At 35.9% G+C, this 27,340-nt stretch overlaps 1 protein-coding gene across 2 annotated transcripts; it reads right to left on the bottom strand.

Annotated features, from left to right (window-relative positions):
* Positions 1-273: 273 nt before the first annotated feature.
* On the bottom strand, positions 274-18,585 carry LOC122622916 (paired box protein Pax-6). Of its 2 annotated transcripts, none has more exons than XM_043801659.1 (9): positions 18,203-18,585; positions 16,517-16,697; positions 10,394-10,631; positions 7,287-7,463; positions 6,704-6,786; positions 1,664-1,918; positions 1,458-1,606; positions 598-800; positions 274-542 (listed from the first exon to the last, which is right to left on the bottom strand). In XM_043801659.1, exons 1-9 carry the CDS (start codon positions 18,451-18,453, stop codon positions 448-450), a joined length of 1,632 nt encoding a protein of 543 aa, XP_043657594.1. In that variant the 5' UTR covers positions 18,454-18,585; the 3' UTR covers positions 274-447. The 2 variants fall into 2 exon arrangements, with proteins under 2 accessions (XP_043657594.1, XP_043657595.1); XM_043801660.1 differs by having other exon boundaries at positions 1,682-1,918; positions 6,716-6,786.
* Positions 18,586-27,340: the final 8,755 nt, after the last annotated feature.

Genomic DNA, 27,340 nt, shown 5'->3' with positions numbered 1-27,340 from the left:
CAACTGCTTTATTTAATCATTAATTTTAATGTAGACTTAGCATTTTGTGTACTTTTTAAAACACTTTCAGTATACAGTCCACACGTTTCAGGGTGATGGGAAACACCCTTTCTAAATTACTTGAAAGTCCTGATGGTAGTTCACGTTAGGACTGCCAAAAAGCTCCGGCTTTCCTGAAACGCGTGGTGTTAAGGAAACTAAAAGACCTTGACCTATGACAACATCTACATCCTTCCCCGCCCCGACGGTCATGTTTAAATATCTGGATGAACAGCACGTTGTCTGTCTTTTCAAACTAGGTGGGTTTTTGTTACTTTTTGTGGTGTGTATACTAACAATTGAATGCGCATTTCGGTGTTGATGTCTTTCCGAAGATGCTTGTGCGGCAACGATTGCAGCAGCAGTCGCCTTTGACAAAAGATCTGATGGTGAGTCAAAGATTGACGATCACTGAAGACGTGGCCAGTAATTGCTTCCCGTTAGGTCAGACACATTTTGCGTTGAAATCTGAACAGGTACCGAAACGCCTGCAGAAATGACACCTTAGAAAAGAACGACTGTTAATATACACCTGTAACAATAGGTTCACAACATTACCTGTATTTGATGATGGCATTGGAGAACTATTGGTATAAACGCCATGCTGAGGTGGTTGTTGGTGCGCAGCTGCGGGATTGCAAGCTGTATTTCGGTGATGGACTGGCACATAGGGAGATCCTAGTGATAACGGATCGTGAAACATGTAAGGATAGGCATCGCGTTGTTGTAAGCATGACGGTGTCATTGATCCTAATGAGGAGCTGTCGAATAATCAAAAATGAAAAAGTTTGAGATTAAATGATTACCTATTTTGTACAAACAATTCGTATAGCAAAAATAATCCCCATATATTGAACTCTCTTTAAGATTTATAAGCTAGAACCTTGAATTTTTTATGTTATGTTAGGGCCACAATAGCTATTAAGTCGGTCTTTGGTGTGCATAGAAACAATCGAGTAGTAAATTAAGAAGGCGAGCAATGAAAAACCAGTGCTAAGTAGCCGTTTGTATACCCTTGCAGAGGGGGTATTGGGACAATTATCACCGCATATAAAGCATACATATGTATATGTATATTCTTTATCCGAGTTGATTTAGTCCAAGTTCGTCTGTCTGTTTCTACGCAAACTTGTCTCTTAGTTTTAGAACTATCGACATGAAAGTTTCCCAAAATTCTTCTTTTTTCAAGTATACATAAGTCGAAACGGCCCGGAACGGACCACTATATCATTTAGCTGTTCTGAGAAAAATAGAAAATATTAGTTATTTTTTAAATATGTATATAAATACTGCAAGGATATACATATACATATAAGCTTCGCTTGCCAAAGCTAGCTTCCTTTCTTATTGGTTTTTTAATTTAAATATAGAAATAATAATTTATGCACTTGAAAATAAAATTGCTTTCCGAAGCATACTTGTAATTCTCAGCCATCGTTGCAATCGGTTGTGGGATAGATGAGTACATGGTGTTGAATCCAGAATTTAAGGGAAGCCGTGGTGCCGCTGGCTGAAGTGGTGGGCTTTCAGAGCTGGTGTGTGTAGCATTAGCTTCACCACCCAGAACCTATTTAAAAAGATATAAGGAAATTTAAAAACATTAAAATCACCTAAAATCTCTTACAGTTGGTCCATTCGAAACCTCGGGTAGGCTATTACTAATTAATGCAGATGATGCTCGTTCGGCAACAAGGATTGCTGAGTTGGCAATTCCTGGAGTTGAATTATTTGACGTTGCGACGGAGGAAGATGTAGTTGTTCCTGAAGGATTATTTGCCGTGCTGGGTCGACCACTGCCGTCCACGGTATCAGCCGATCGTCTCTGAGTTCGCATTTTTTCTTCTCGACGCCATTTAGCTCGTCGGTTTGAAAACCAAACCTATTAAAAATACTCCTCGATGAAGTAATTCATTTATTTTTCTTATAAAAATAATATGTTATAATATATTTTACATTTTCTTTGAAAATTAAATATATAAACTAAAAAGAGAAAACAAAGAAGCTAAATAATGTATGTAGCTACGAAGTCTGCCGACCTTACTCCTACGTTTTTTTCTTTTAAGCGTGTATAATAAACACTTTTGTTTTTATACCCGTTACTCGTAGAGTAAAATGGTATACTAGATTCGTTGAAAAGTATGTAACAGGCAGAAGGAAGCGTTTCGGGTCATAAAAATAAATATATTTTAAATCAGGATCAACAGCCGATAGTACAAAATACTGATTTTTCGCATAATGCTACATATTTTTCCCATCCAAAAATAAAAAATAATTTAAATTGTCCATATCTTTATTTTTTATAATTTTTGTTGGGCGGCAAGGTCTAAAATAAGGCGAAAACAAAAACAGCAGCCCAATCGATTTTTTTTAAATATTCAATACTTGGCGGTGGTTTGTTTTGGTGAAAACCCCATGGTTGTAAAACTTGACATTTGTATTCCTATTTCCAACATTATTTTTGAAACATACCTTAAAAAAAATTTTAAAATCGGACTGCACTTCAGATAAACGTGACATGATCAAAATGATAAGAAATGCAATCACCTACAACGAGAATCCCGAAAAACGTGGGAGAAAACAATCATTGGGCACCCATCTCTTCAAAAGGCTAGTGCCCGAGAGCAAGAAGGATCCATTTAAAGCTGCTACCGAACTGAAAAAGGATCTCAACATATCCGCAACAGTGCAAACAGTTTACACATGCCTAAGGGATCATGGTTTAAATGGCTGTAGTCCAAGGAAAGTCCCTCTTTTAAATGGGAGACACATACCCAAGCGCATTAGGTTCGTCAAGGAACATTTAAATTGGCCATGCGAAAAATGGACGAACTTTTTATGGTTAGATGAGAGCAAGGTGGTTTTTTTTTGGTGGCAATGGATCTTGATCGGCGCCTAGGAACACCGAATATAAGCCAAATTACACAGTAGAAGGAATTAAACACGAAGGATCCTGTATAATGGTATGGGCTTGTTTCTCGTACTATGTAGTTGGGGCAATACCATAATATACCATGGATAAAAACCATCATGAATCAACATGTGTTTGTGGATATTTTAGTGACGATGATGCTACCCTTTGCCGAATACTATTAACAAGACTATGACCCCAAGTATACCAGCAGGAAAGCCAAGGATTCGTTCCAAAATAAATCTGTTCCTGTTTTGGATTGGCCTGCACAGTCCCCAGGCCGTAATCCCATCAAAAAATATTGGTCAAAGATGAGAAAAGTTGTTGTAGCTTCAAAGCCAATTAACAACGAATAACTTTTGGTATAATTAAGGAGTCCTGGAGAAAAATATTCCTAAAACGGTGCCAGGACCTGGTTGATTTCATGCCAAATCGTTGCGCTCCTATTACTGGTAATAAGGGATACACTACCAAATATTAATTTAGTGGGATGGGTGTAGTTTAAGCACGCAAACATTTGTTATTAGTGATTATACCCGTTACTCGTAGAGTAAAAGGGTATACTAGATTCGTTGAAAAGTATGTAACAGGCAGAAGGAAGCGTTTCCGACCATATAAAGTATATATATTCTTGATCAGGATCAGTAGCCGAGTCGATCTGGCCATGTCCGTCTGTCCGTCCGTCTGTCCGTCCGTCTGTCCGTCTGTCCGTCCGTCTGTCCGTATGAACGTCGAGATCTCAGGAACTACAAAAGTTAGAAAGTTGAGATTAAACATACGGACTCCAGAGACATAGACGCAGCGCAAGTTTGTTGATTCATGTTGCCACGCCCACCCTAACGCCCACAAACCGCATAAAACTGCCACGCCCACACTTTTGAAAAATGTTTTGATATTTTTTCATTTTTGTATTAGTCTTGTAAATTTCTATCGATTTGCCAAAAAACTTTTTGCCACGCCCACTCTAACGCCCACAAACCGCCCAAAACTGCCACGCCCACAATTTTGAAAAATGTTTTGATATTTTTTCATTTTTGTATTTGACTTGTAAATTTCTATCGATTTGCCAAAAAACTTTTTGCCACGCCCACTCTAACGCCCTTAAACCGAAAAAAACTGTCAGTGTTGAAGACTCGCCTTCGCACTTCCACTAGCTGAGTAACGGGTATCAGATAGTCGGGGAACTCGACTATAGCGTTCTCTCTTGTTAGTGAATTTTTTACTATTAAGTTTAAAATTGAAAATTTAAGCATTTTTCATTAAGTGCTGCTATTTTATTTTTCGCCTAATTTTATCGTTCTTAACAAAGTTTCTTATTTAAGATAAGAATAAACAAAACAATTGTAGTTCTTTTTCATTTCCTAAAAAAGTGAATTGTTTAACCTTTCTAAAAAGGTATTTCAGCTCCTTTTAAACCCTAAATTGTAGGTAGGAGACTTATTCAAAGTTTTACTGGGCAAGTGCTGCTATTTTATTTTTCGCAGCTGTACGTAACGAAACACGTATCAAGTTGCACGTTATATTTACAAATACAAAATGATGATGTAGAATTTGTTTTGTTATAACTTAACAAACGAAAAGACAAATACTGTCAGCTTAGCTTACCGAGACTTCGAAAACATCAAACTGTTTTGACGGAATAACGGGATAGGTGCTACAGTAAAATTTAGAATTTAAACTGTTGAATTTCCCAGCTTATGCATTTCTTGTGAAATCCGATGTTCCGCAAAAATAAAAATTTGTGTCAGTTTGTCAGTTTCTCTGAATTAATGAAATTTTGTATTTATGATTCTGTATTTTTTGGACTTAAAAGAGTTTAGTGGCAAATAGAAGGTGGTAACTTTTGTGTTAGCTAATGCCTGAGAGTTTTAAAATTTTTATAAATCCGGTTTGGTTGCAGTTTATTGATTACATAAAAACAATTCAATGATGGGACGCAAAGCCACGTAGCCATGTAGACTAAGGTAAGGTTCGGGCGATGATGCCTATGTATTTTTCAAACTGTCGGAACTGATTTATATTATTACTGAAGTGGATAGAGCATACAAAATTGCTTTTTTTGATAAGAAATCATTCGCCTAATGAACCTATTTCTTTTGTCACGCAGTTAAGTTTAGGAGCAAATACACCCCTTGTATGCGGTTTTGCTTGAAACTTAACACAAGCGAAATAAAGTGAGCCGAAACATTGGAGATGACAAAGGGGTGAAAACGGCTTACAATACTTTTTTGCTTTAATATATTTTCACCATGACATTTATTACCCAGCGTTATTGTTGCAGCTCCCACTCCGACCTAAGCTCTTCAACCTTGGTATATCTCGCTTCGCCCCGTTATTACCACTCAATGCGAAAAATCACAAGAAGTTTCAAGTATTTTTACAGTCAAATTGTTTTTATTCACTTAAACAAATAATCAAGAGCCAAACGGTGAATCTCACTTAGACGACAAAACAACACAGTAGCTGCAGGGATGAAAAGCATGTTTGAGGGATGACTTCTAAACCGCCCGTTCCGCTGCTTATACTTGACGACGCCTCAAGTTAAAATGCTTTACAATTATGTTACAAGATGCAGTTATACAAATAACGCACAGAGCTTAATTATTTAAGATTTTTTGCGACTCTCTTATGCATGTGTTGCAAAAATGCTGATAAATTTGTTATTTATGGGTATTAAAGCTTATTGTTGCTTGATTTATATACCCGCTACTCGCTAAGCGTTTTCGACTATTTGAAGAATGTATATATTCTTGATCAGAATCATTAGCCGAGTCAATCTGGTTCGACTTTATTTCTGTCTTTTCGCTGTGATCTGGGGAACTATAAAAGCTAGAAAGTTACGATTAGGCTACAGTTACTAATGTCACCTACGTAGTGAAAGTTTGTTTCAAAGTTTGTTTGTATCCTGATGTTGCCACGCTCACAAACCGCCTAAAACAGGCACGCCCGCTATACTCAAGTTCCCCGATAAAGAATTTTAACATTTTTCTGGCATATGGATAGAAAAAGAAAAAAAATAATAAAATAAAAAAAAAATTTTAAAGTGTGTTCAGCAAGCCGAAGCTTATATACCCTTGCGGAACTTGTATATTTATAATTTTCAATTCATTTTATTAATGTTTCTGAGGCATCTATATGTATTTTCACATTAATCTAAAATCAAAATTATATATTGTTTAAAAACTGAAGTAACAAAAACATTAAAACAACAAGTTTAACAAAAACCTTAAAAGGAACATGAGCACATAGAGATATTTAATTTTAGCTATAATTTATTTTTTTTAATATTAGTCAAATTATAGATTAATTATCTTTGAGAACATTGTATAAAAACCTTATGTTAAGTTTTGTAAAACATATAACGAATATAACATTTATGAAAATTAAAGAAATTTTTAAAGAACTTCTATTTAGGATTGGCAATTGGATTCATTTTCTGAATATCGATTAAAATGAGCGATAGTCATTGGCAACCTAAATCGGGACCTTTGAGAACGGTTTTTTCTCTAGGTGTATAGGTTACCGACCACAAAATTAATTGACGATTAAACTATTTTAAATTAGCTTTACTTAAATGCTTGGAGAAATTTCCACTTCTAAAGAATTTCTTAAATACAATTTGTTTCTTATGGAACAAAATTTAGACACAAAAGTTATTATATGTTCAACATATTGACTTAATTAACAAAAACAAAATTGAGTTATGCAAAATAGGGCTACAAACAGAATATAATTAAACAAAACTGAAAGACAAACCTGAATACGTGCCTCTGGCAAACCAATTTTATCTGCAAGCCTTTCTCGCGCAAAAACATCCGGATAATGTGTTCTTTCAAATTCTGTAATGCACGCCGATAAAAGTTCAGATATAAGTTATATTTAAATTAGTGATTAATACCAAAATAGGCCTTATACTATTAATGCACATCGAATATATTTTAACAAATATTAGTTTCGATAAAAGTACTTTATAAGTTCTTTGTTTTAAACAAAGCAAAAATGCGAGAAATTTATACCTTTTACAAACTATCTCGCTGATTTATACTATCCAATCTTTTAATGTACAAAGATAAGTCTTGTAACGATTGATTAAGAATTATGGTCTAAAAAAAATTATAATCTTAGTACTTATATCTTAATGACAAGTCTAATATATCCGACCTTAAAACCAACCTTATATTGATTTACTAAGAATATTTGTGTACTGCTCATGAGTGTAAACTATCTGTAAACTGTAGGTTTTATGGTCTTACAGTAGAAACGCGACTTGAGTTTGTCAAGTACAGAAAGTAGTAAAATTTATTTCGCTTTTAAAGCCTAGTTAAAATACAAATATTACCTTTTTCGAGACTGTCAATTTGCTCATTAGAAAATGATGTCCGATTGCGTTGTAACTTCCTTTTTAGGCGCAACCGCATTTGAGAGTCTTCGTCTCCGGATGAATTATGTTCTGAGTTGCCATCCGACGTACTATCGTGAGAGTTTGTATGCGAAACTTCAACTGAAAATTGTAATTCTAAAACAAATATTGAAAATAATATATTATATTTTCCATCTTTAAATACAAGAAACATTAAAGGGTGTGGACTTACTTATCCTTAAGTTTCCGTGATCTGGCCGCTTATACGAACAAACAGACTTGACTTCATTGACCAGGCTAGGGCTTTGATCAATAATATATTTTTCAATTCTAATTCATTATTGGGTCGGAAAAGTTTTCTTTTACCTGTTACATATGCTCAACATATGTATATGGTATACAATTCTTATTTTTAGTGACCAATAATAAAAAAATCTTAATTTTTTTACCCGTTAGTACTAGATTCACTGAAATGTATGTAACAGGTACAACGAAACCTATGCAACCCTACAAAGTACATATATTCTTAATTAGAATCAATATTCTAGTCGATCTGGCCGTGTCCGTCTGTTCATCCCTTGAACGTCGAGATCACGGAAACAATTAAAGCTAGTTAATCGATATTAGATATGCAGCCTACGCTGCGGAAATTTGTTCCGTCCACAATCCGCCCCAAACTGCAACTCTCAAACTTTTAAAAAATCTTTTTTTTTTTATTTTTTTAATTTTTTGATTTCTTTTCTACATTTTTATAAATTTACCAAAATACTTTTTGTCACTCCCACTTTAACGCAAAAAAAACACCGCTGAAAACTGGAGATTTGAGATTTGTTGAAAAGTATGTAACAGGCAGAAGGAAGCGTTTTCGACCATATAAAGTATATATATTCTTGATCAGGATCAGTCGAACTGATCAAGTCCGTATAAACGGCTAGATCTCAGGAACTATAAAAGCTGGAATATTTAGATTAAGCATGCAGCTTTCAGAGACATAGATGCAGCGCACGTTTGCTTCTAAATACCCACAAACCTCCCAAAACTGCTACGCCCACAACGGAAAACTGTTTCGAAATTTTTTGTAAATTTTTATTAGTCTTGTAAATTTTTATCTATTTGCAAAAAAACATTTTTGCCACGCCCACCTCAACGCCCCCAACTTTTGAAAATGTCTGGATATTTTTCCATTTTTTTTATTAGTTGATAATTATACCCGTTACTCGTAGAGTAAAAGGGTATACTAGATTCGTTGAAAAGTATGTAACATGCAGAAGGAAGCGTTTCCGACCATATAAAGTATATATATTCTTGATCAGGATCAGTAGCCGAGTCGATCTGGCCATGTCCGTCTGTCCGTCCGTCCGTCCGTCTGTCTGTCCGTCTGTCCGTATGAACGTCGAGATCTCAGGAACTACGAAAGCTAGAAAGTTGAGATTAAACATACGGACTCCAGGGACATAGACGCAGCGCAAGTTTGTCGATTCATGTTGCCCACTCTAACGCCCACAAACCGCCCAAAACTGCCACGCCCACACTTTTGAAAAATGTTTCGATATTTTTTAATTTTTGTATTAGTCTTGTAAATTTCTAACGATTTGCCAAAAAACTTTTTGCCACGCCCACTGTAACGCCCACAAACCGCCCAAAGCTGCCACGCGCACACTTTTGAAAAATGTTTTGATATTTTTTCATTTTTGTATTAGTCTTGTAATATTCTATCGATTTGCCAAAAAACTTTTTGCCACGCCCACTCTAACGCCCTCAAACCGACAAAAACTGTCAGTGTTGAAGATTCTCCTTCGCACTTCCACTAGCTGAGTAACGGGTATCAGATTGTCGGGGAACTCGACTATAGCGTTCTCTCTTGTTTTAGTATTGATTTGCCCAAAAAATGTACATTTCTTGTGCACAATTCCACTTCTTCGAGAACATCGGCTATATCGATTTCTCTTGTTCTCTACGTTTATACCCTTGCAGATGATATCTTGATTACAGGTAGTATCACAACGGGTGGGATCCGACTGGATCATAAAGTGTTCTTATTCCGTATAATTAAAGTTTTTGTTAAATCTATATTTATTAGAACAGTATATGAACTTCGGCTTGCCAATACTTACTTTCTTGTTTAAATAAGGATTAGAAAATGAAAATAATTTGTAAAAAGTTGGTGGTAGTCATAATGTCTTGGTTTTTTTTTTAATTTCACTAACAAATACATTTTCTTTTTTTTTCTTTTCCTAAATGTTTTAATTTTAATCGTCACTGCGGAACGACATTAGATTAAATAAAATGTTAGTAAGGGGTCAGTTAATGCTTACTGGTAATGAAGACATATGTTAGCTCAATTTATTGATTAAAGAAAAAGCAAAAACAATTCAACGTATCAAAAGCTGGAACAGAATAGCTGATTCACTGAGACTTAATGGCAAATAACAAATGACCAACAAATTAACTATTTGTTTGCCCTGATGTTTGATCATCTGTGACAAAATACTTGCAATTGTTTGCTTCCGACTCTAAAGAGGGTTGCATTTTATTTAGCACAAGGCCCTTGTATGTATATGCCTACATGCTCAAAGAAATTGGACAGCAGGAAATTTATACTTTGACAATTTTAACCACCGTTTTTCATTTGTGGAAGGTCTTCCTTAATAGACTTAACATAATTGTTTTTTTTAATCATAAGATCCAATTTAGTATATAATAATGTAAAGATGATTACAATTTACTTATATATTCATAATTTACCCAGACGCTTTAAGCCCTTTTTTAGTCATTACATTTATTAAAGTCTTGGTGAAGTCTTTCACAATAAACAGAAAATCGCACAACCATAGCTGATTCTTATATTTTCGTTAATATTTGGTATATTTATGTACATTTGTGCGATATCGATAGAGAAACTCTTTGCCTCGCGATAACTAACTAATTGTGTTTCAAAAGCAAAACTTTTGTTATAAAAAAGTTTGAAACGATTTGATACGGTATTGTAAATATATAGTTTAACGTTGCATCTTTGCAAAAAATGTATAACAATCAATTGAGCAAATATGAGTATATAATTATTTTTATTCAACATTGGTACTTGCCTCTTTTTTGACTATCATCCCGATTGCCCTGTCCTGATAAGTTGGCCGGAGATGTCGCAACGGCAGCTGCTGGTGGTAGCGTTAAATGTGTCGTCGTTGTATTGCTTGGATACCATGCCCATCCGCCCGTTTGGCCATTAAACATTCGAAGCTTTTCATAAACAGATTCATTTTGTTGCTGAGCTTGCTGCTCCTTTTGTGAAGCTAGGTTACGTAAGACTCGGTTAATAGATGAAACCTGCAATTAATCCCAGAATACTGCGTACAATAAAATTCATGAACACAATATGTACATTTCCAAATTGGAAAACAACGTGTACTGTACAAATATAAAATAACGGCCATCAACGTCTTATTTACTGACGCTTACGAATGCAATACCTGAAAAGCTGAGTATGATGCCTTAGAGAGGTTTAAGTTACTTAAGACCAAAAATATTTCCTACTTCGTTCATGCTTTCTAACCAAACACCTCATGGGTGCGTAACTTATCGAGTCAACCCCCCTTAATTTCTGCTTCTCGATTGGCCAACAAATATTACAGCCAATCCGCTTTTGAGAGCGAGACAGATATGTACACAGAAATCGAAACCAGATGGGATTAGGCTATTCTAGGATACTTGTTATTATGATAGCTCGGTTTTCGATTCGAGAGCCCACATCGCGCATGTATATATATTAATTTTAATACCCGTAAAGCAATAGGGTTTTTTTTTAAATATGTAATAGGGTATACTTACATATATATATAGAAAATATCAAAACATTTTGCAAAAGTGTAAGTGTGGCAGTTGGTGGCGGTTTGTGGGCGTGGCAAAATCAGAAACAAACTTTACTATGTCTCTGGAATCTCATCTTTCTTGCTTTTATAGTTCATACAGACGGACAGATGGGCATGACCAGATCGACTTTGCTATTGATCCTGATTAAGAATATATATACTTCATATGGTTGAAAACAAACAAGTATCTCAAACTAGTCAGCTATTTGCATAAAAGTTTTCTAAAAGTCTTATTTTTATTGCTTGCAAATCCGGACTTAAGGGCGATTATACTTGCTGTATAATCTATTTTAGTAATAGTAACCTTTTCTAAATTTAAAAAGTTTTAGTATTTTAAATTTTACATGGGCTTAAAGGCAAGTTTTTGTTACATATTTGTGTATACATGGAAAACGTCATTAGAAGACATGAAATATGCCACTTTCACAGTCGACGAAAGTGCTTGCACGTGCTTGGGCCTTGTTCTTTATTTAACAGAAGGACATTGACGTTGCGATGAAATATGGTTATAATGAATTACTCGCCCATTACATTTGTGAACAAAACATCAAAGAACATCAAATAAACTGAACCACCAGAAGTTGAATCGGTATACATATATATGTGGGGACGGGCTTTTTAGGTACAAAATTAAGACTATTTAAGTTGAAAACATTCAAAAACATATAAGAATTGTTTACTAAATTTTAAAATTTTGATGGAAATAAATGCTTACAAATTCGTAAGGGGATTGATTGCATATAATTAATTGAAAGCCCGAATTAATTTTATTACTTATGTATATGTTCGTCCTCGTCAGTCTTTCATCGGTTTTAAACCTCCGTACTTAAAACGCTACGACTCAACCTATCATTAAACCACAAAAACTAATACCCTTGGTAAGGTATATTCACTATCACTATCATAAATAGCAATATAAATATAAAACCTGAATAATGGAAATGGTTTTAGTCGCCTTCTTAGTATGCTCTACTTGTGCATACTATCGAGAAACCTATTGAAGGCGTTAGACGCTGTAGTCGAGTTTCCCGACTATCTGATACCCGTTACTTAGCTAGTGGAAGTGCGAAGGAGAAATTTTAACTCTGTCAGTTTTTGGCGGTTTTGTGGGCTTTAGAGTAAGCGTGGCAAAAAGATTTTTGTCAAATCGAGAGAAATTTACAAGACTAACATTTATGGAAAAAATTATCAAAACCTTTTTCAAAAATGTGGGCGTCCCGTTATGGAGGATTTGTGGGCGTTAAGGTGGGCGTAGCAAAAAGTATTTTGGGAAATCGATCAAATTTACAAGACTAATACAAAAACAAGAGAGAACGCTTTAGTCGAGTTCCCCGACTATCTGATACCCGCTACTCAGCTAGTGAAAGTGTGAAGGAGGCTCTTCCACACTGACAGTTTTTGGCGGTTTGTGAGCGTTAGAGTGGGCGTGGCAAACAGTTTTTCTGCAGATCGATAGAAGTTTACATTACATTAAAAATATGTCTGGAGTTTGTATGCTTAATCTCAACTTTCTAGCTTTTGTAGTTCCTGAGATCTCGACGTTCATACGGACGGTCAAACGGACATGGTCAGATCGACTCGGCTATTGACCCTGATCAAGAATATATATACTTCATATGGTCGGAAACGCTTCCTTCTGCCTGTTACATACTTTTCAACGAATTTAGTATACCCTCTTACTCTACGAGTAACGGGTATAATAAGAACAAGAGAGAACGCTATGGAATGGCTAGATATGCGCATAGTAATGATTAAAAGATAATCTTGCGTAAATGTTGGATGACCACAAATAGATAATACGGATTGGTGCAATACAACGCAATTCTGTAATTTGTCAAGACCTATCGAAGATGCCTCATCAAATGCAGTGTTGGTGGCTGCAGGTTGCAGCTTGCAAATCTTTACAAGTGGTGTCAATGCTAAACGCTGTCAAAGAGTTTAACGGTAAGATAATGCAAACTATCATCAACATTGATTTTCTGTAGATTAAGCACTGACGTAATTTGTATGCTGGACATACCAAGTACACATGGAAGTAGTCAAATAATGGGCAATGGGCAAAACGCGGGTATATACAATATAAACTACCGTACCGAATTGTTTTTTCTACCTGAATAATACGATTTTTTTAAAAAATATTTTTTACTAAATATGATTTGTGTGCAAATTGTTTCGAGTGGGCGTGCCAAAATCAGTAGACAAACTGGCGCTGCGTCTATTCCGCTGGACGTACGGGCAGACAGACATGGCCCGATCGACTCCGCTATTGATCCTGATCAAGAATATATGTATATACTTTATATGGTAAAAAATCCTTCCTTCTGTTAAATTATTTTCATTATTTTTATTATAGCCTAGTTTTTTGGCAAAACGATAGAAATTAAGGAGACTAACTCAAAAATTAAAAAATATCCAAACATTTTGGCAGTTTTAGGCGGTTTGTGGGCGTTAGAGTGGGCATGGCAACATGAATCGACAAACTTACGCCGCTTCTATGTCTCTGGAGTCTGCATGCTGAATCTCAACTTTCTAGCTTTTGTAGTTCCTGAGATCTCGACGTTCATACGGACGGACATGGCCATATCAACTCGGCTATTGATCCTGATCAAGAATATATATACTTTATATGGTCGGAAACGCTTCCTTCTGCCTGTTACATACTTTTCAACGAATCTAGTATACCCTTTTACTCTACGAGTAACGGGTATAAATATCAAAAACACACAACCTAATCCCCTTGGTAAGGTATAATCGCTATCCTGAATGATTCGAAATAATGGAAATGTTTTTATTTGGCCTATTATTAGTAGAGCATACTATCGAGGAACCCATTAAACGCAGAAAAGGCGAAAATAACCTTTTCATAATCCATTTTAAATAGAATGGATTGTTTTTGTCCCGAAATTATTTAATCCTCGTACACCGTTGCTTATCGACTTTGAATCTATTATAGCCATCTTAATATTGGACTTCGCCCTTCATGTCCTTCCTATTGATCCTGATTAACTTAATATGGCCGGAAACGCTTTCTTCTTCCTTTTACATACTAGATCGGCCTTTTGAATTTAAAACAAGCACAAATTAAAAGAGATTGAATTAACTGAATTTCGGCAACCGTTCCTCACCTCAAAATCACTATAGGCGAATTAAGTCTAATTTGGATTTTTTAAGTTAGGTGTCTAACCTCTTTAGAAATAATTTTGAGAAATATTTAAGAAAATATAAAGCAGGAAATCACTCCTGTGCTCCGTGAATAAACATACAAAATTCATTCATGTTTGTCCTCGTCATTATTCCATCGTTTGCAAACATCCGGTCTTAAAAAATAATTATTAGACCACAAAACCTAATCCCCTTGGTAAGGTATATTCGCTATCCTGAATGATTCGGTGAAAAAGATAGCGTTATAACTTAGTTTACCTGAATAATGGAAATGTTTTTATTCGGCTTATTATAAGTAGAGCATACTATCGAGGAACCCAATAAACGCAGAAAAGGCAACGATAGTGTCGAAGATATCCTTTTCATAATCAATGTTAAATAGAATGGATTGGTTTTGACCCGAAATTTTTTAATCCTCTTACACCGTTGGTTATCGACTTTGAATCTATTTTAGCCATCTTAAAATTGAACTTCGCCATTGTCCTTCCTCAAACGTAATCTTTTCAAGACTCCCTTGCCCAAAAACTGCATAAAATACCTTTTTTCAGAGTATAGTACAGAAAATACTTCGGGTAGCTAGCTTTTAGGTTCCTTTGAGTTATTGAAAATAGATATACATACATAGATATACTTCACACTATATACGAATCACTATAAAAACGTAAAGAAGGCATGCAGACATTCTTAGTTTCAGCTTTCTAACTATTATGGTTTCTGGGAGCTCGACGTTTTTTTTGTTTTTTTTTTCTGAAAGAAATCTTAATCTTCTAGATTTATTAGTTCCCGAGATCACAGAATTCGTACAGACGGCCTGATGAAGTTGGCTTGTTATCTTGCTTAGGAATATATGTATATACTTGTTATCGTTTGAAACGCTTCATTCTACTTGTTACAAACTTTTCAGCGAATATACTCTACGACTAAAAGGTATCACACGACAAATTGCTGGTCAAGTTCTTCACATACCCGTTAGCGTGAGTGAGCGTGGCCAAATTATTTTTGACATATCGACAGAAACTGGCGAGACAAATATAAAAAAAACAAGAGAGAACGCTATAGTCGAGTTCCCCGACTATCTGATACCCGTTACTCAGCTAGTGGAAGTGCAAAGGAGAGTTTTTGGCGGTTTGTGGGCGTTAGAGTGGGCGTGGCAAAAAGTTTTTTGGGAAATCGATAAAAATTTACAAGACTAATACAAAAATGAAAAAATATCAAAACATTTTTCAAAAGTGTGGGCGTGGCAGTTTTTGGCGGTTTGTGGGCGTTATAGTGGGCGTGGCAAAAAGTTTTTTGGCAAATCGATAGAAATTTACAAGACTAATACAAAAATGAAAAAATATCAAAACCTTTTTCAAAAGTGTGAGCGTGGCAGTTTTAGGCGGTTTGTGGGCGTTAGAGTGGGCGTGGCAACATGAATCGACAAACTTGCGCTGCGTCTAAGTCCCTGGAGTCTGTATGCTTAATCTCAACTTTCTAGCTTTTGTAGTTCCTGAGATCTCGACGTTCATACGGACGGACAGACAGACGGACAGACAGACGGACGGACAGACGGACATGGCCAGATCGACTCGGCTACTGATCCTGATCAAGAATATATATACTTTATATGGTCGGAAACTCTTCCTTCTGCCTGTTACATACTTTTCAACGAATCTAGTATACCCTTTTACTCTACGAGTAACGGGTATAAAAATCTTTATCAGGCTGGACGGTAAGTGGGTTATGAAACGAACTACTAGACAGATGAACATGGCTAGATCGATTTGGCTAGTGATTCTGATCAAGAATATACTCATATACCTTATAGTAAAACAAGAGAGAACGCTATAGTCGAGTTCCCTGACTATCTGATACCCGTTACTCAGTTAGTGGGAGTGCGAAGCAGAAATTTTAACAGTGACAGTTTTCAGCGGTTAGAGTGGGCGTGGCAAAAAGGTTGGGCAAATCGATCAAAATTTACAAGACTAACAAAAAAACTAAAAAATATCAAAACATTTTTCAAAAGTGTGGGGTGTAGCTTTTGGCGGTTTGTGGGCGTTAAAGTGGGCGTGGCAAAAAACGAATCTAGTATACCCTTTTACTCTACGAGGTACGGGTATAATTCAAATAGTTTCTTATTTTAAGTTGGTTAGCACTTTTATTTATAAGTCAGACATATTATTTTGTGCAAGGAAAACTTACACTTGGAATGTTATCACTATTGCAAACTTGTTCCGAAAGCAGTCGATCACGTATTTCCCACGCAAATATGCTGGGACATTCCCTTTTGTAATCGGCAATTTTTTGTACGACCGGGGTAGTAGCTACGCGTGGCTTTGAACCACCTATCGCTCGAGGTTTTATTGATCCTGTTTCATAATATCTAAAAATAAAAAGAAGTATATTTAATTTTTATCCGAGAATATACATTTATGGTATAGTAGATTTCTGTGCATATTCTGTTTTTTTTTTAATTTTACATAAAACAGCAATTTGAAATCCTATGGGTTTTTAAAAATATATTTTTAAAGATATAATTTTGATTCCTGTGTAATATAATCAATAAATGGTTACAAATTCATTAATTACAGCTGATCATTAGCTGTAAGCTTAAAAATTTACAAAAAAAAAGGTATTCTAATACATGTTTGGGTTGGTTGGCTCATTGATGGTAATTTACTGCTTATACCTGTGACCGTTTACATTTTTTAATTGTTTAGGGTACATATCAGAAGCAATACGGACAGGTTTATGGTACGAGTCAATCAAGAAGGGACACACCATGGTATTTTGTACTGTTCTCGAAAACCTTAAATATACTCAGGAAAATCAGTGCGATGTTGGCAAAAGTCTGCAAAATTGTACTACTAGACTTAATGTAATATGGAATGGCTAGATATGCGCCTAGTAATGATTAAAAGATAATCTTGCGTAAATGTTGGATGACCACAAATAGATAATTCGGATTGGTGCAATACAACGCAATTCTGTAATTTGTCAAGACCTATCGAAGATGCGTCATCAAATGCAGTGTTGGTAGCTGCAGGTTGCAGCTTGCAAATCTTTACAAGTGGTGTCAATGCTAAACGCTGTCAAAGAGTTTAACGGTAAGATAATGCAAACTATCATCAACATTGATTTTCTGTAGATTAAGCACTGACGTAATTTGTATGCTGGACATACCAAGTACACATGGAAGTAGTCAAATAAATGGGCAATGGGCAAAACGCGGGTATATACAATATAAACTACCGTACCGAATTGTTTTTTCTACCTGAATAATATGATTTTTTTTTAAATATTTTTTACTAAATATGATTTGTTTGCAAATTGTAAGAGTGGGCGTGCCAAAATCAGTAGACAAACTGGCGCTGCGTCTATTCCGCTGGACGTACGGACAGACAGACATGGCACGATCGACTACGCTATTGATCCTGATCAAGAATATACATATGTATATATGTACTTTATATGGTCAAAAATCCTTCCTTTTATCTGTTAAATTATTTTCATTATTTTTATTAAAGCCTAGTAACGGGTATCTGCGAGTAACGTATAAAAAGAGTTGCAGAGAGATTTCAGCGAATTTTAAATTATAAATTTCCAAAAAAATTGTGTATACCGAAAAAGTCAATTGTATTTTCACTTTTTCGAAATATTCTATATGATACATGGTTGTATCGATTCTATAAGATAATAATACAAAATAATAAAAACGTACGTTTTCCAATTTTTACAAAAAATCTTAAATTTTATCAGTCCGTGGACGGACCGCTGAGGTTATATTATAAAGTCGAAAGTCAGATCTGAGCAATATGTTTCTTTGAGGCTACTTTCTTACTTCCTGTTTGGTTACGAAAATGTCATTATGCATTCAAAATGCCTCACCTGCCCAAAATTTTGCTTACGCAACCGTTGGAAACTTGCAGTATTCTTGAAATATCACAAGGACGTGCGCCGGAGTGAGCCAATTCTACAATTTTTTGACGCGTCGAGTCGGGCAGCGGCCGGCCATTAACATATACTCCGCCCAGCTGATTAATGCCGCTATGTCCCGCCGTGGAGCACCCAAATAATGTACTCTGCCCTACGGACGAGTGGGGGTGCCCATGCATTATGTGTTCAGTTGTTAGCATCATAATTAATTTGTTTTAATACGGTTGTGGCGATGGAGAATTCGATGATTGCTGTCGTGGTCGAATATGATCGTATATTTATTATTGGTAGCGCGTTATCAGGAGCACTCCCTTTATCATTGTTGTTAGAGACGATGGTTTTCGTTGCCAACTTTGTACTTCGTATAAATAATCTTCTTCACCTGGTAATCAAACTCCAGACTATCACTTCAATTGGTCATTGCTTATAATTCAGCTTCGTCTGACTGTTTAACATGCATCACTTTTTACTTTCCAGGATCTGAACTTTCACTTTGAGTTTGGTTTTCGGTATGCGTTTGCTCGATTGTAAGTGTTTAAACTTGTGTATCATAAATGGTTTTATTAAAATGGTCCCGATATTTTCCGCCGTAGGTTCGGGTCCGCAGCCCGGCGGCAGCGCCACGTGTGGCGACCTATTTTATTAATCTGGGAATAATTTGCATTCGAAATGATCGAACAGTGACGTAGATATCAGTTTAAGCTTGAACAACAATTTCTTTTGCTAACTGGTTTCAGTGACGAGGTGCGCACTTAGCCAAGCGAAACGTTAATGAGCTCTCATGCGAAAAAACACTGGCAAGAGCAACGGCTAACACATCGGCCAGCCATTTTGACGTCGTTGCTCTTGTCGTCTCTTTTTCTTTGCAGCCATCGATAGCGCACAACGCTGCTGTTTTCCGTGCCTTAAAAAGAGATAGCTATAGTTACTTGACGGACTCATCGTGCGCACATTTGGCGAATAAGAGTTGAGTAGGAGAGAGATGGCTATGGAAGAAAGAAAAGTTCACCCTATCTCCTTGAAAATCTTATTGAAGTTTTGGTTGGTTGTTTAATAAATCGTGGGCAACTTTAACTTTATGGATTTAGCAATAATAACGGTGGCAAATAAAACTGAATTCATATAAACCTAGATGGGCATGTACAAGTCTTATTCGTCTTTGTATGCATATGTTTGGATATGATAATATATTATCAACTTTAGTGGTCCCAATCCCTAACATATATGATTAAACAAACATTTATCCATAATTTTTAAAAATCGGAACTTTCTAAATAATATACAATCTAAACATTTGTTATACTTTTGTTTGTAGAATGTATGGACAAAATATTTATTGTCGTGCTTGTTAATATAATGTCGGTAGTGATAATAGGTACATATGTATGTATGTACATAAACATGCTTACATACATAAAACTATTTATGCACACTAACAACAATTTTTGCGTCGAATATTTATGTTATAAAATATATTAATTGCTTTGTTTTATGTGGGTGTACCTTATAAGTTATTATAATTTACTATTCAACGAATATAAATTTGTATGTACGTACTAAAGTAAGATTATTTCGTACAGAAAAATAACGCAATTAAATATTTTTGTTTTAGGTGCCGGCTTCAAAAAGGGTAAATACTATCAGGAGTCCAATAAGCTTTACCTTACTTGTAGCGTGAGCTGCGTCACTTGGGCTTAAGACCAGTTTTGTTTTTAAAATATTGTATTTCATTAAAAATTATCAATTGTGTTTGTTATTGAATTATTTTGTATTGTTGTTTTGTATATATCGTCTGCGTATATACGCGAGCGGTATGTGTATTCGAATATTTGTTAATTATTACTTCGTATTTGTGCATACATAATAAAATTCAAACACATAACCCATCTACGCTGCTACTTCTGCTTGCATTTACATTTTCGATATCTATTATTTACTGAAATTAAACCACCAAGTAACAGCATTCGAAACCTGAACCACCCCTGAAAAGCCACCACTGAGCTTACTTGCTCTCAACATCCTGTCGGACACGTTTTTTGGATTTTTGAAGTCACACGCATCAACGAATCTATTTCCCCTCCCCCTCGCATTTCCCATTATTTTAGTGCCGGCATCCAGTGTGCTGGGGCTCTTCAAAGGGGAACATTCTTGAATCGCCTTTTTGTCATTCCTATTGCGTGTGCCAAAAACTTCATGGCGCATTGTAGAGGTGACGAATCAGATTTTCCTGGAATGTGTGAAAATACCTTAATTTATATTATTTGGCGTGATGTCTAAATTGCAAAATATTGCACTCATGATGTTTGCTTTTTCTTGCGTACCTACCATTATATGACTTTAAATATATATTCTAATTTGTAATAAGTTGTTTATGTAATAAGCTCTTAACTAATCTTTGAAATTAGAATCCTTAGAGAAAGAATCTAACAGATTTCTATATAAATCATATACATTATTTATCACGATCATTAACCGAGTCGCTTTATGCGACTTTGCATAGAAATGCCGAGATCTTTAAGATTTCTTTTATTCGTTGCAGCGCAATGTTATTTTCAGGCGGTCTCACCTATTTATTTGATTCATTTATCATCAAAGAATTCCATATTCGACATCGTTTAACGGTTTTTATACGCGTTACTCTTAGAATAAAAGGGTATACCAGATTCGTTGAAAGTATATATATACCATATAAAGTATATATATTCTTGTTCATAATCAATAGCCGAGTTGATCTGGCCATTTTCGTCTGTCCGTATGAACGCCGAGATCTCTGGAACTATAAAAGCCATGCAGACTCCAGATTTTATCCTTCTACCTTTTACATTCTTTTCAACGAATCAGTATAACCTTTTACTGTACGAATACGGGAACATCGGACATTCTTAAAAAGTTTTGGCGGTTTGTGGGCGATAGAGTTGGCGGTGCAAAAAGATTTTTGGCAAATCGAGGGAAATTTACAGGACTAACAAAAATGTGAAAAAACATTAACATTTTCAAAAGTGTGGGCGTGGCAGTTTTAGGCGGTTTGTGGGCGTTAGGGTGGGCGTGGCAACATGAATCGACAAACGTGCGCTGTTTCTATGTCTCTGGAGTCTGCATGCTGAATCTCAACATTCTGTCTTTTATAGTTTCTGAGATCTCGACGTTCATACGGACGGACAGACGGACATGGTCATATCGACTCGGCAATTGATCCTGATCAAGAATATATATACTTTATATGGTCGGAAACGCTTCCTTCTGCCTGTTACATACTATTCAACGAATCTAGTATACCTTTTTACTCTATGAGTAACGGGTATAATTACAAGAGATGACTATATAGTCGATTATTGGCATGACCATGGCATTTCCAATGGGATTGGCAAGTTAAATAATAAAATTAAATAAAATTTAAAGATTTTTCAAGTGTGGGCGTGACAAATTTGCGCGGCTTGTTAATGGTCGCGGCAATGTTTTAAAACAAACTATACATAATATGCATACCTTATCTCAAACTGTGTACCATTAGGTCGACATGGCCAGCGATCCTGATCAAGACATAATTCATATAGTTTACAGGGTTGGAAACGCTTCCTAATTTACACTAAAACTCTACGAGTAACTGGTAAAAAACCGAATTTATATGTTTTTAAAGTTCTGCAAAGTTTTTCACAGTGTAGAGAAAAGATACTTGATTAAATATTTTAAAATTTTCTAGTAAGTATTTTACTATTGAATTTGTTAAGTTTTAACCTATCAGAGAGAGAACGCTATAGTCGAGCTCCATGACAATCTGATACCCGTTACTCAGTTAGTGGAAGTGCGAAGGAGAAATTTCAGCACTAACAGTTTTTGGCGGTTTATGGGCATTAGGGTGGGCGGGTCAATAAGCTTGCGCTGCGTCTATGTCTCTGAAGTCTGCATGCTTAATCTCAACTCTCTAGCTTTCATAGTTCATGAGATCTCGATGCTTATACGGACGGGCAGACGCACATGGCCAGATCGACTCGGCTATAGAACTTGATGAACAGGCAGAAGGAAACGTTTCCGACCATATAAAGTACATATATTCTTGATCAGGATCAATAGCCGAGTCGATCTGGCCATGTCTGTCTGTGCGTCTGTCCGTATGAACGTCGAGATCTCAGGAGAAGTTAGAAAGTCAACTATAAATGTCATGTTGCCACGCCCACAAACCGCCCAAAAACCTTTTTGCCACGACCACACTATCTGAAAAACTAAAAAAAAACTTTTGAGTAACGGGTACCTGATAGTCGGGAAACTCGACTATAGCGTTCTCTCTTGTTTTGCCTTAAAACTGGCGGTCGGAGGAACCAGCCGAATTTCTCGAAGCGTCATCGAAATATGTAAATGTTGGTCACTGCGTTACGGTCTCAATGCTTTAATTGTAAACGTATAATTCCAAACATTTATCATTTGTTGTTGATTTTCAATGTGGCAAGTGGCGTAGTTGTAAAGCTCATTGTTGTTAAAAAAAAATAGATTACATAAAAGAAACAAGTGTTACGACTCCCATGTATAATTTTATGGGCATTAAATATGTATAAATAAGAATGGGGTTGCGAGCATAGCATTGAAAAAATTAAATTCCTGGCGCATTTTGTTATTAAGATATCTTAAAACCTTTATAACTTAACTTTTACGAATAGCAGTGCGTTAAGAAAATTGGGACCTTGGTACATATGCCAACACTTTATCGGGTCATCGAGATTTATCTGAAAAATTCTTATCACATGTCACAATTTAGTTCCAGTCGGCGACTCGAACAAGCATGCCGAGCACAAAATCAAAGGGAAAAGGGGGATCAGCTGTTATTTTTCACAATGCGGTTTCTCCGACTCCAAAATTAATGACACAAAATGAAATGCGGAAAGTGATGCTGTCAACAACACTTGTTGTACTGGATACAGAAGGGCCCGCGCGCTGATTATATTTAATCGAAGGCTTCAATTTAAGTTAGCTATTACTAAGACATTTTAAATATCCATTTGAACAAAATACAATATTTTTATAAATATAAGATATTGATTTTAAAGCATGAGAGAACGCTTATCGTTTTTCGTATCGTACAATCAAATTTCTGTTACTAAGCTAGTGGGAGTGCGCGGGAGAAATTCTAAATTAATCTGGCATACCAATAGAAGTTGAAAAGCAAATTAGTAAAATTCAAAAAATAAAAAAAATTTCTAAATGCCTTGCGGGACTGTTTTTGTTTTGGTATATCGTTTGAAAAATATTTTTCAAAAGTGTAGTCGTAACGGATTGGGTGGTTTTCTGTAGGTTAGAGCGGGCGTTCTGAACTTACACCGAAAGCCTAATCTTAACATTCCAGCTATTATAGTCCCCAAGATCTATAGATCTTTATACAGGGACGGACATTGTGAATGATCCCCTCGTCTAATAATTTCTACGGTCGAAAATGCTTCCTTCTACCTGTTAAGTACTTTTTAATCTACTTTTAAACTCGTAGAGTAGAGTAACAATTATGATGCAACTTTATCATATCTGGATATACATACATTTTTTAATACTAGTTGCCGCCGGCATTCGAGAACTACCGTTACGGCACCGGCAACATCTTGCCTTAACCCAAAATTCAATTGCTAAAGCTAGGATTCAGAGCTCACAAATTTAGTTTGATAATTTTTGCTTGATGCTGCTGTTGCTAAAGCTCCCCTTTTTCTTTTCCAGTCGAATGCCTAATTGCCCAGTGAAGTGGCAGGCCCAGCTACAGCCAAGCGATTTTTCTTCAGTCTATGTCCCTGATGAGGACAACCATCCACCGCAGCCACGGCTAAATCCTCATTGTAATTGTCATCGTCTTCCTAGGGCGCGAATCACATTGTTGCCTAAATTATTTTGTGTTGTTTATTATTGCATTCGTTGTTTAAATAATGAAACAATGATTTTGTTCATTTCAACACAGTCGAAAGGCTGTCTGCGCAATTATTAAGCATGAAACTGCACTGTAACGCAGGAATAAACGTAATAACACTATTTGTTCAAGTAAACGGTAAAACTTGTTAAAATAAGTTAAGAATTCAATTGCTAATGCTTAAGCATATATATTTAGGTTTGTGGGCGTTAAAATGGGCGTGGCAAACAGTTCTTCTGCAGATCGATAGAAATTTACAAGACTAATACAAAAATGAAAAAATATCAAAACATTTTTCAAGTGTGTGGGCGTGGCAGTTTTGGTCGGTTTGTGGGCGTTGAAATGGGTTTGTCAACAAACTTGCGCCGCGTCTATGTCTCTGGAGTCTGTATGCTTAATCTCAACTTTCTAGCTTTTGTAGTTCCTGAGATCTCGACGCTCATACGGACAGACGGGCATGGCCAGATCGACTCCGCTATTGATCCTGATCAAGAATGTATATACTTTATATAGTTTCAACGTATCTAGTATACCTTTTTACTCTACGAGTAATGGGTATAAATAATAAGAATCGTATCTCCCAAAATGTACATTTCCGTACACCTAAGCCTCATATGGCCTTCAAAATCCCAGTAACCAACCTAGAAGTCGCACTACAACTGCCAGGAACAGAAATTGGAAAGTTCAGATAAATAAGACCTGGATCAACTGAGAGCGCTAATTTAACTTCATCAGTAGAGATACGCCTACTTTTCATATTGATGCTGAAGTGACGCAAATGTGTGTGGCTCACCAACAATCACGCACGCGTCCATAGACGACACCCCAAACCCAAGTCAAACATACAAAAAGGGTCAGGTCCAGGAGCAGACCGAAATATATTTGTAGAGCTAGGGATGTGTTTCTGGTGGAAGCAAAGAAGCATGACAAGGGAATGAATGCAGCAGGGTTGAGAACTGGGTATGGGTATCCCTTTGATTGTTTTTTGGGATTTTCATTATTTCATCTCAATGGTTTTGAATTCATGAAAATTGCCGAAACATTTGTTGTACAATAATTTAATTTGTTGCCTATGCGAGAAATAGATAAGGTTTAAATTATACTGCCGGCTGTTATAGCATGAATGTGACTTAAGTAGTTAGTACACGAATGTTCTTAAATTATTTTGGTGGCAACCAAACGGAAAAATAATAATGGAAATGTTAAACCTCTTCTGACAATTTGAAACTATATACCGCGGCATCGACTCGGCTTTTGATTCTGATTATGAATATATATACTTTTTAGGTTCGGAAACCCTTCCTGTTACATACTTTACTCTACGAGTAACGGTTTTAAGATCAGTGCGAGGAACTAATTTCCCAATTCTATTTAAATATTAATACAAAATGGCAACAAAAAATTAATAAAAAACAAGAGAGAACGCTATAGTCGAGTTCCCCGACTATCTGATACCCGTTACTCAGATGGTGAAAGTGCGCACAACACTCACAGTTTTTGCGGTTTGTGGGCAAATATTTTTTTAGCAAACCGATAGAAATTAAGGAGACTAACACAAAAATGAAAAAATATCGAAACATTTTTCAAAAGTGTGGGCGTGGCAGTTTTAGGCGGTTTGAGGGCGTTAGAGTGGGCGTGGCAACAAACTTGCGCTGCTTCTATGTCTCTGGAGTCTGCATGCTGAATCTCAACATTTTAGCTTTTGTAGTTCCTGAAATCTCGACGTTCATACGGACGGACAGACAGACATGGCCAGATCGACTCGGCTATTGATCCTGATCAAGAATATATATACTTTATATGGTCGGAAACGCTTCCTTCTGCCTGTTACATACTTTTCAACGAATCTAGTATACCCTTTTACTCTACGAGTAACGGGTATAAAAAATACCATTTTAAATAAATTGTGGGCTTGAAATCGTATTTGCGGTTTCTGGGCGTTAGAGTAGGCATGGCCACGCTCTGACACAAACTTGCTCAGTAGGAGTCCCAAAAATCTTCATGCTGAATCTCAACTTTCTAGATTTTATTGTTCCCGTGATCTCGACAATTGTACGGACAGACAGGCAGATGACAAATCTATTCGGATAGTGATCCTGATTAAAAAGTTATGTGTATACCTTACCTTAAGTATTCCTTCACCTGATACATACTTTTCAACGATATCATATAGGCGCTTACTCTAAAAAATGATGAGTAATTCCTGTAAACGACGTTGGATATGGTTCGCGTTAAATCTCGTATCTTCATCTCGTTCGCATTTTATTCCTTTATATGAGTATATAATTTCATTATAGATTTTAATTTTTTCAACCGTTTTCTGTACCTTATTACTTTAAAAATAAATTCAATAAACGCATACATCAAATTGTGTCACTTGAATTCAGGTGCATTCTACCTGTCCACCAACTGTTTTTTAGATCAATTTAACAATGTGTTTAAAAGGAAAATGCTGATTGAGAATGAATCAATCACGGTAGATCATCATCTTTTTTCTATAATTTATGATACCTACAATCCCATAATTATCCGTTACCCATATATATCTAGGAATAAATATAGTTGATTTCAACGAAATAATATAGCCTCTTACTCTACGAGTAACGGTTATAAGTATAAGCCTAATTTAACTGCAAGAAGTGGACGCACTCATTCCTTTTGCTTGTCAATATCCATCAGCCTACCGAAAATGATTTAACTAGGAGCATTTATTAAAAAATTATGAGTAATTCCTGTAAACGACGTTGGATATGGTTCGCGATAAATCTCGTATCTTCATCTAGTTCGCACTTTATTCCTTTATATGACTATATAATTTCATTATAGATCTTAATTTTTTAAACCGTTTTCGGTACTTTATTACTTTAAAAATAAATTCAATAAACGCATACATCAAATTGTGTCACTTGAATGCAGGTGCATTCTACCTGTCCACCAACAGTCAACTGTTTTTTGGATCAATTTAACAATGTGTTTAAAAGGAAAATACTGATTGAGAATGAATCAATCACGGTAGATCATAATTTTTTTCTATAATTTATGATATCTACCATTCCATAATTATCCGTTACCCATATATATCTAGGAATAAATATAATTGAGTTAAAGCAAAGAGGCATACATGGGATTACATTGCTGTTCAAAAAACCTTGCGTTGATGACTTTTCTCAAAATCGCGCAGCAGGTAAAGGTCACTTAAGAACACATGGCTT

Source organism: Drosophila teissieri, chromosome 4 (assembly GCF_016746235.2).
Source record: "Drosophila teissieri strain GT53w chromosome 4, Prin_Dtei_1.1, whole genome shotgun sequence".
NCBI lineage: Eukaryota > Metazoa > Arthropoda > Insecta > Diptera > Drosophilidae > Drosophila > Drosophila teissieri.
Note: the sequence above shows the minus strand (reverse complement) of the source record. Positions and strands in the feature narration are given on the sequence as shown.

Coding starts and splice junctions, on each gene's coding strand:
- LOC122622916 (XM_043801659.1), bottom strand. CDS start 18,453: ATGATGCTAACAACTGAACACATAATGCATGGGCACCCCCACTCGTCC. Junction 6,787..7,286: donor AATTGACAGTCTCGAAAAAG/GTAATATTTGTA, acceptor CGTGCATTACAG/AATTTGAAAGAACACATTAT. Junction 543..597: donor AATGCCATCATCAAATACAG/GTAATGTTGTGA, acceptor TTCTTTTCTAAG/GTGTCATTTCTGCAGGCGTT.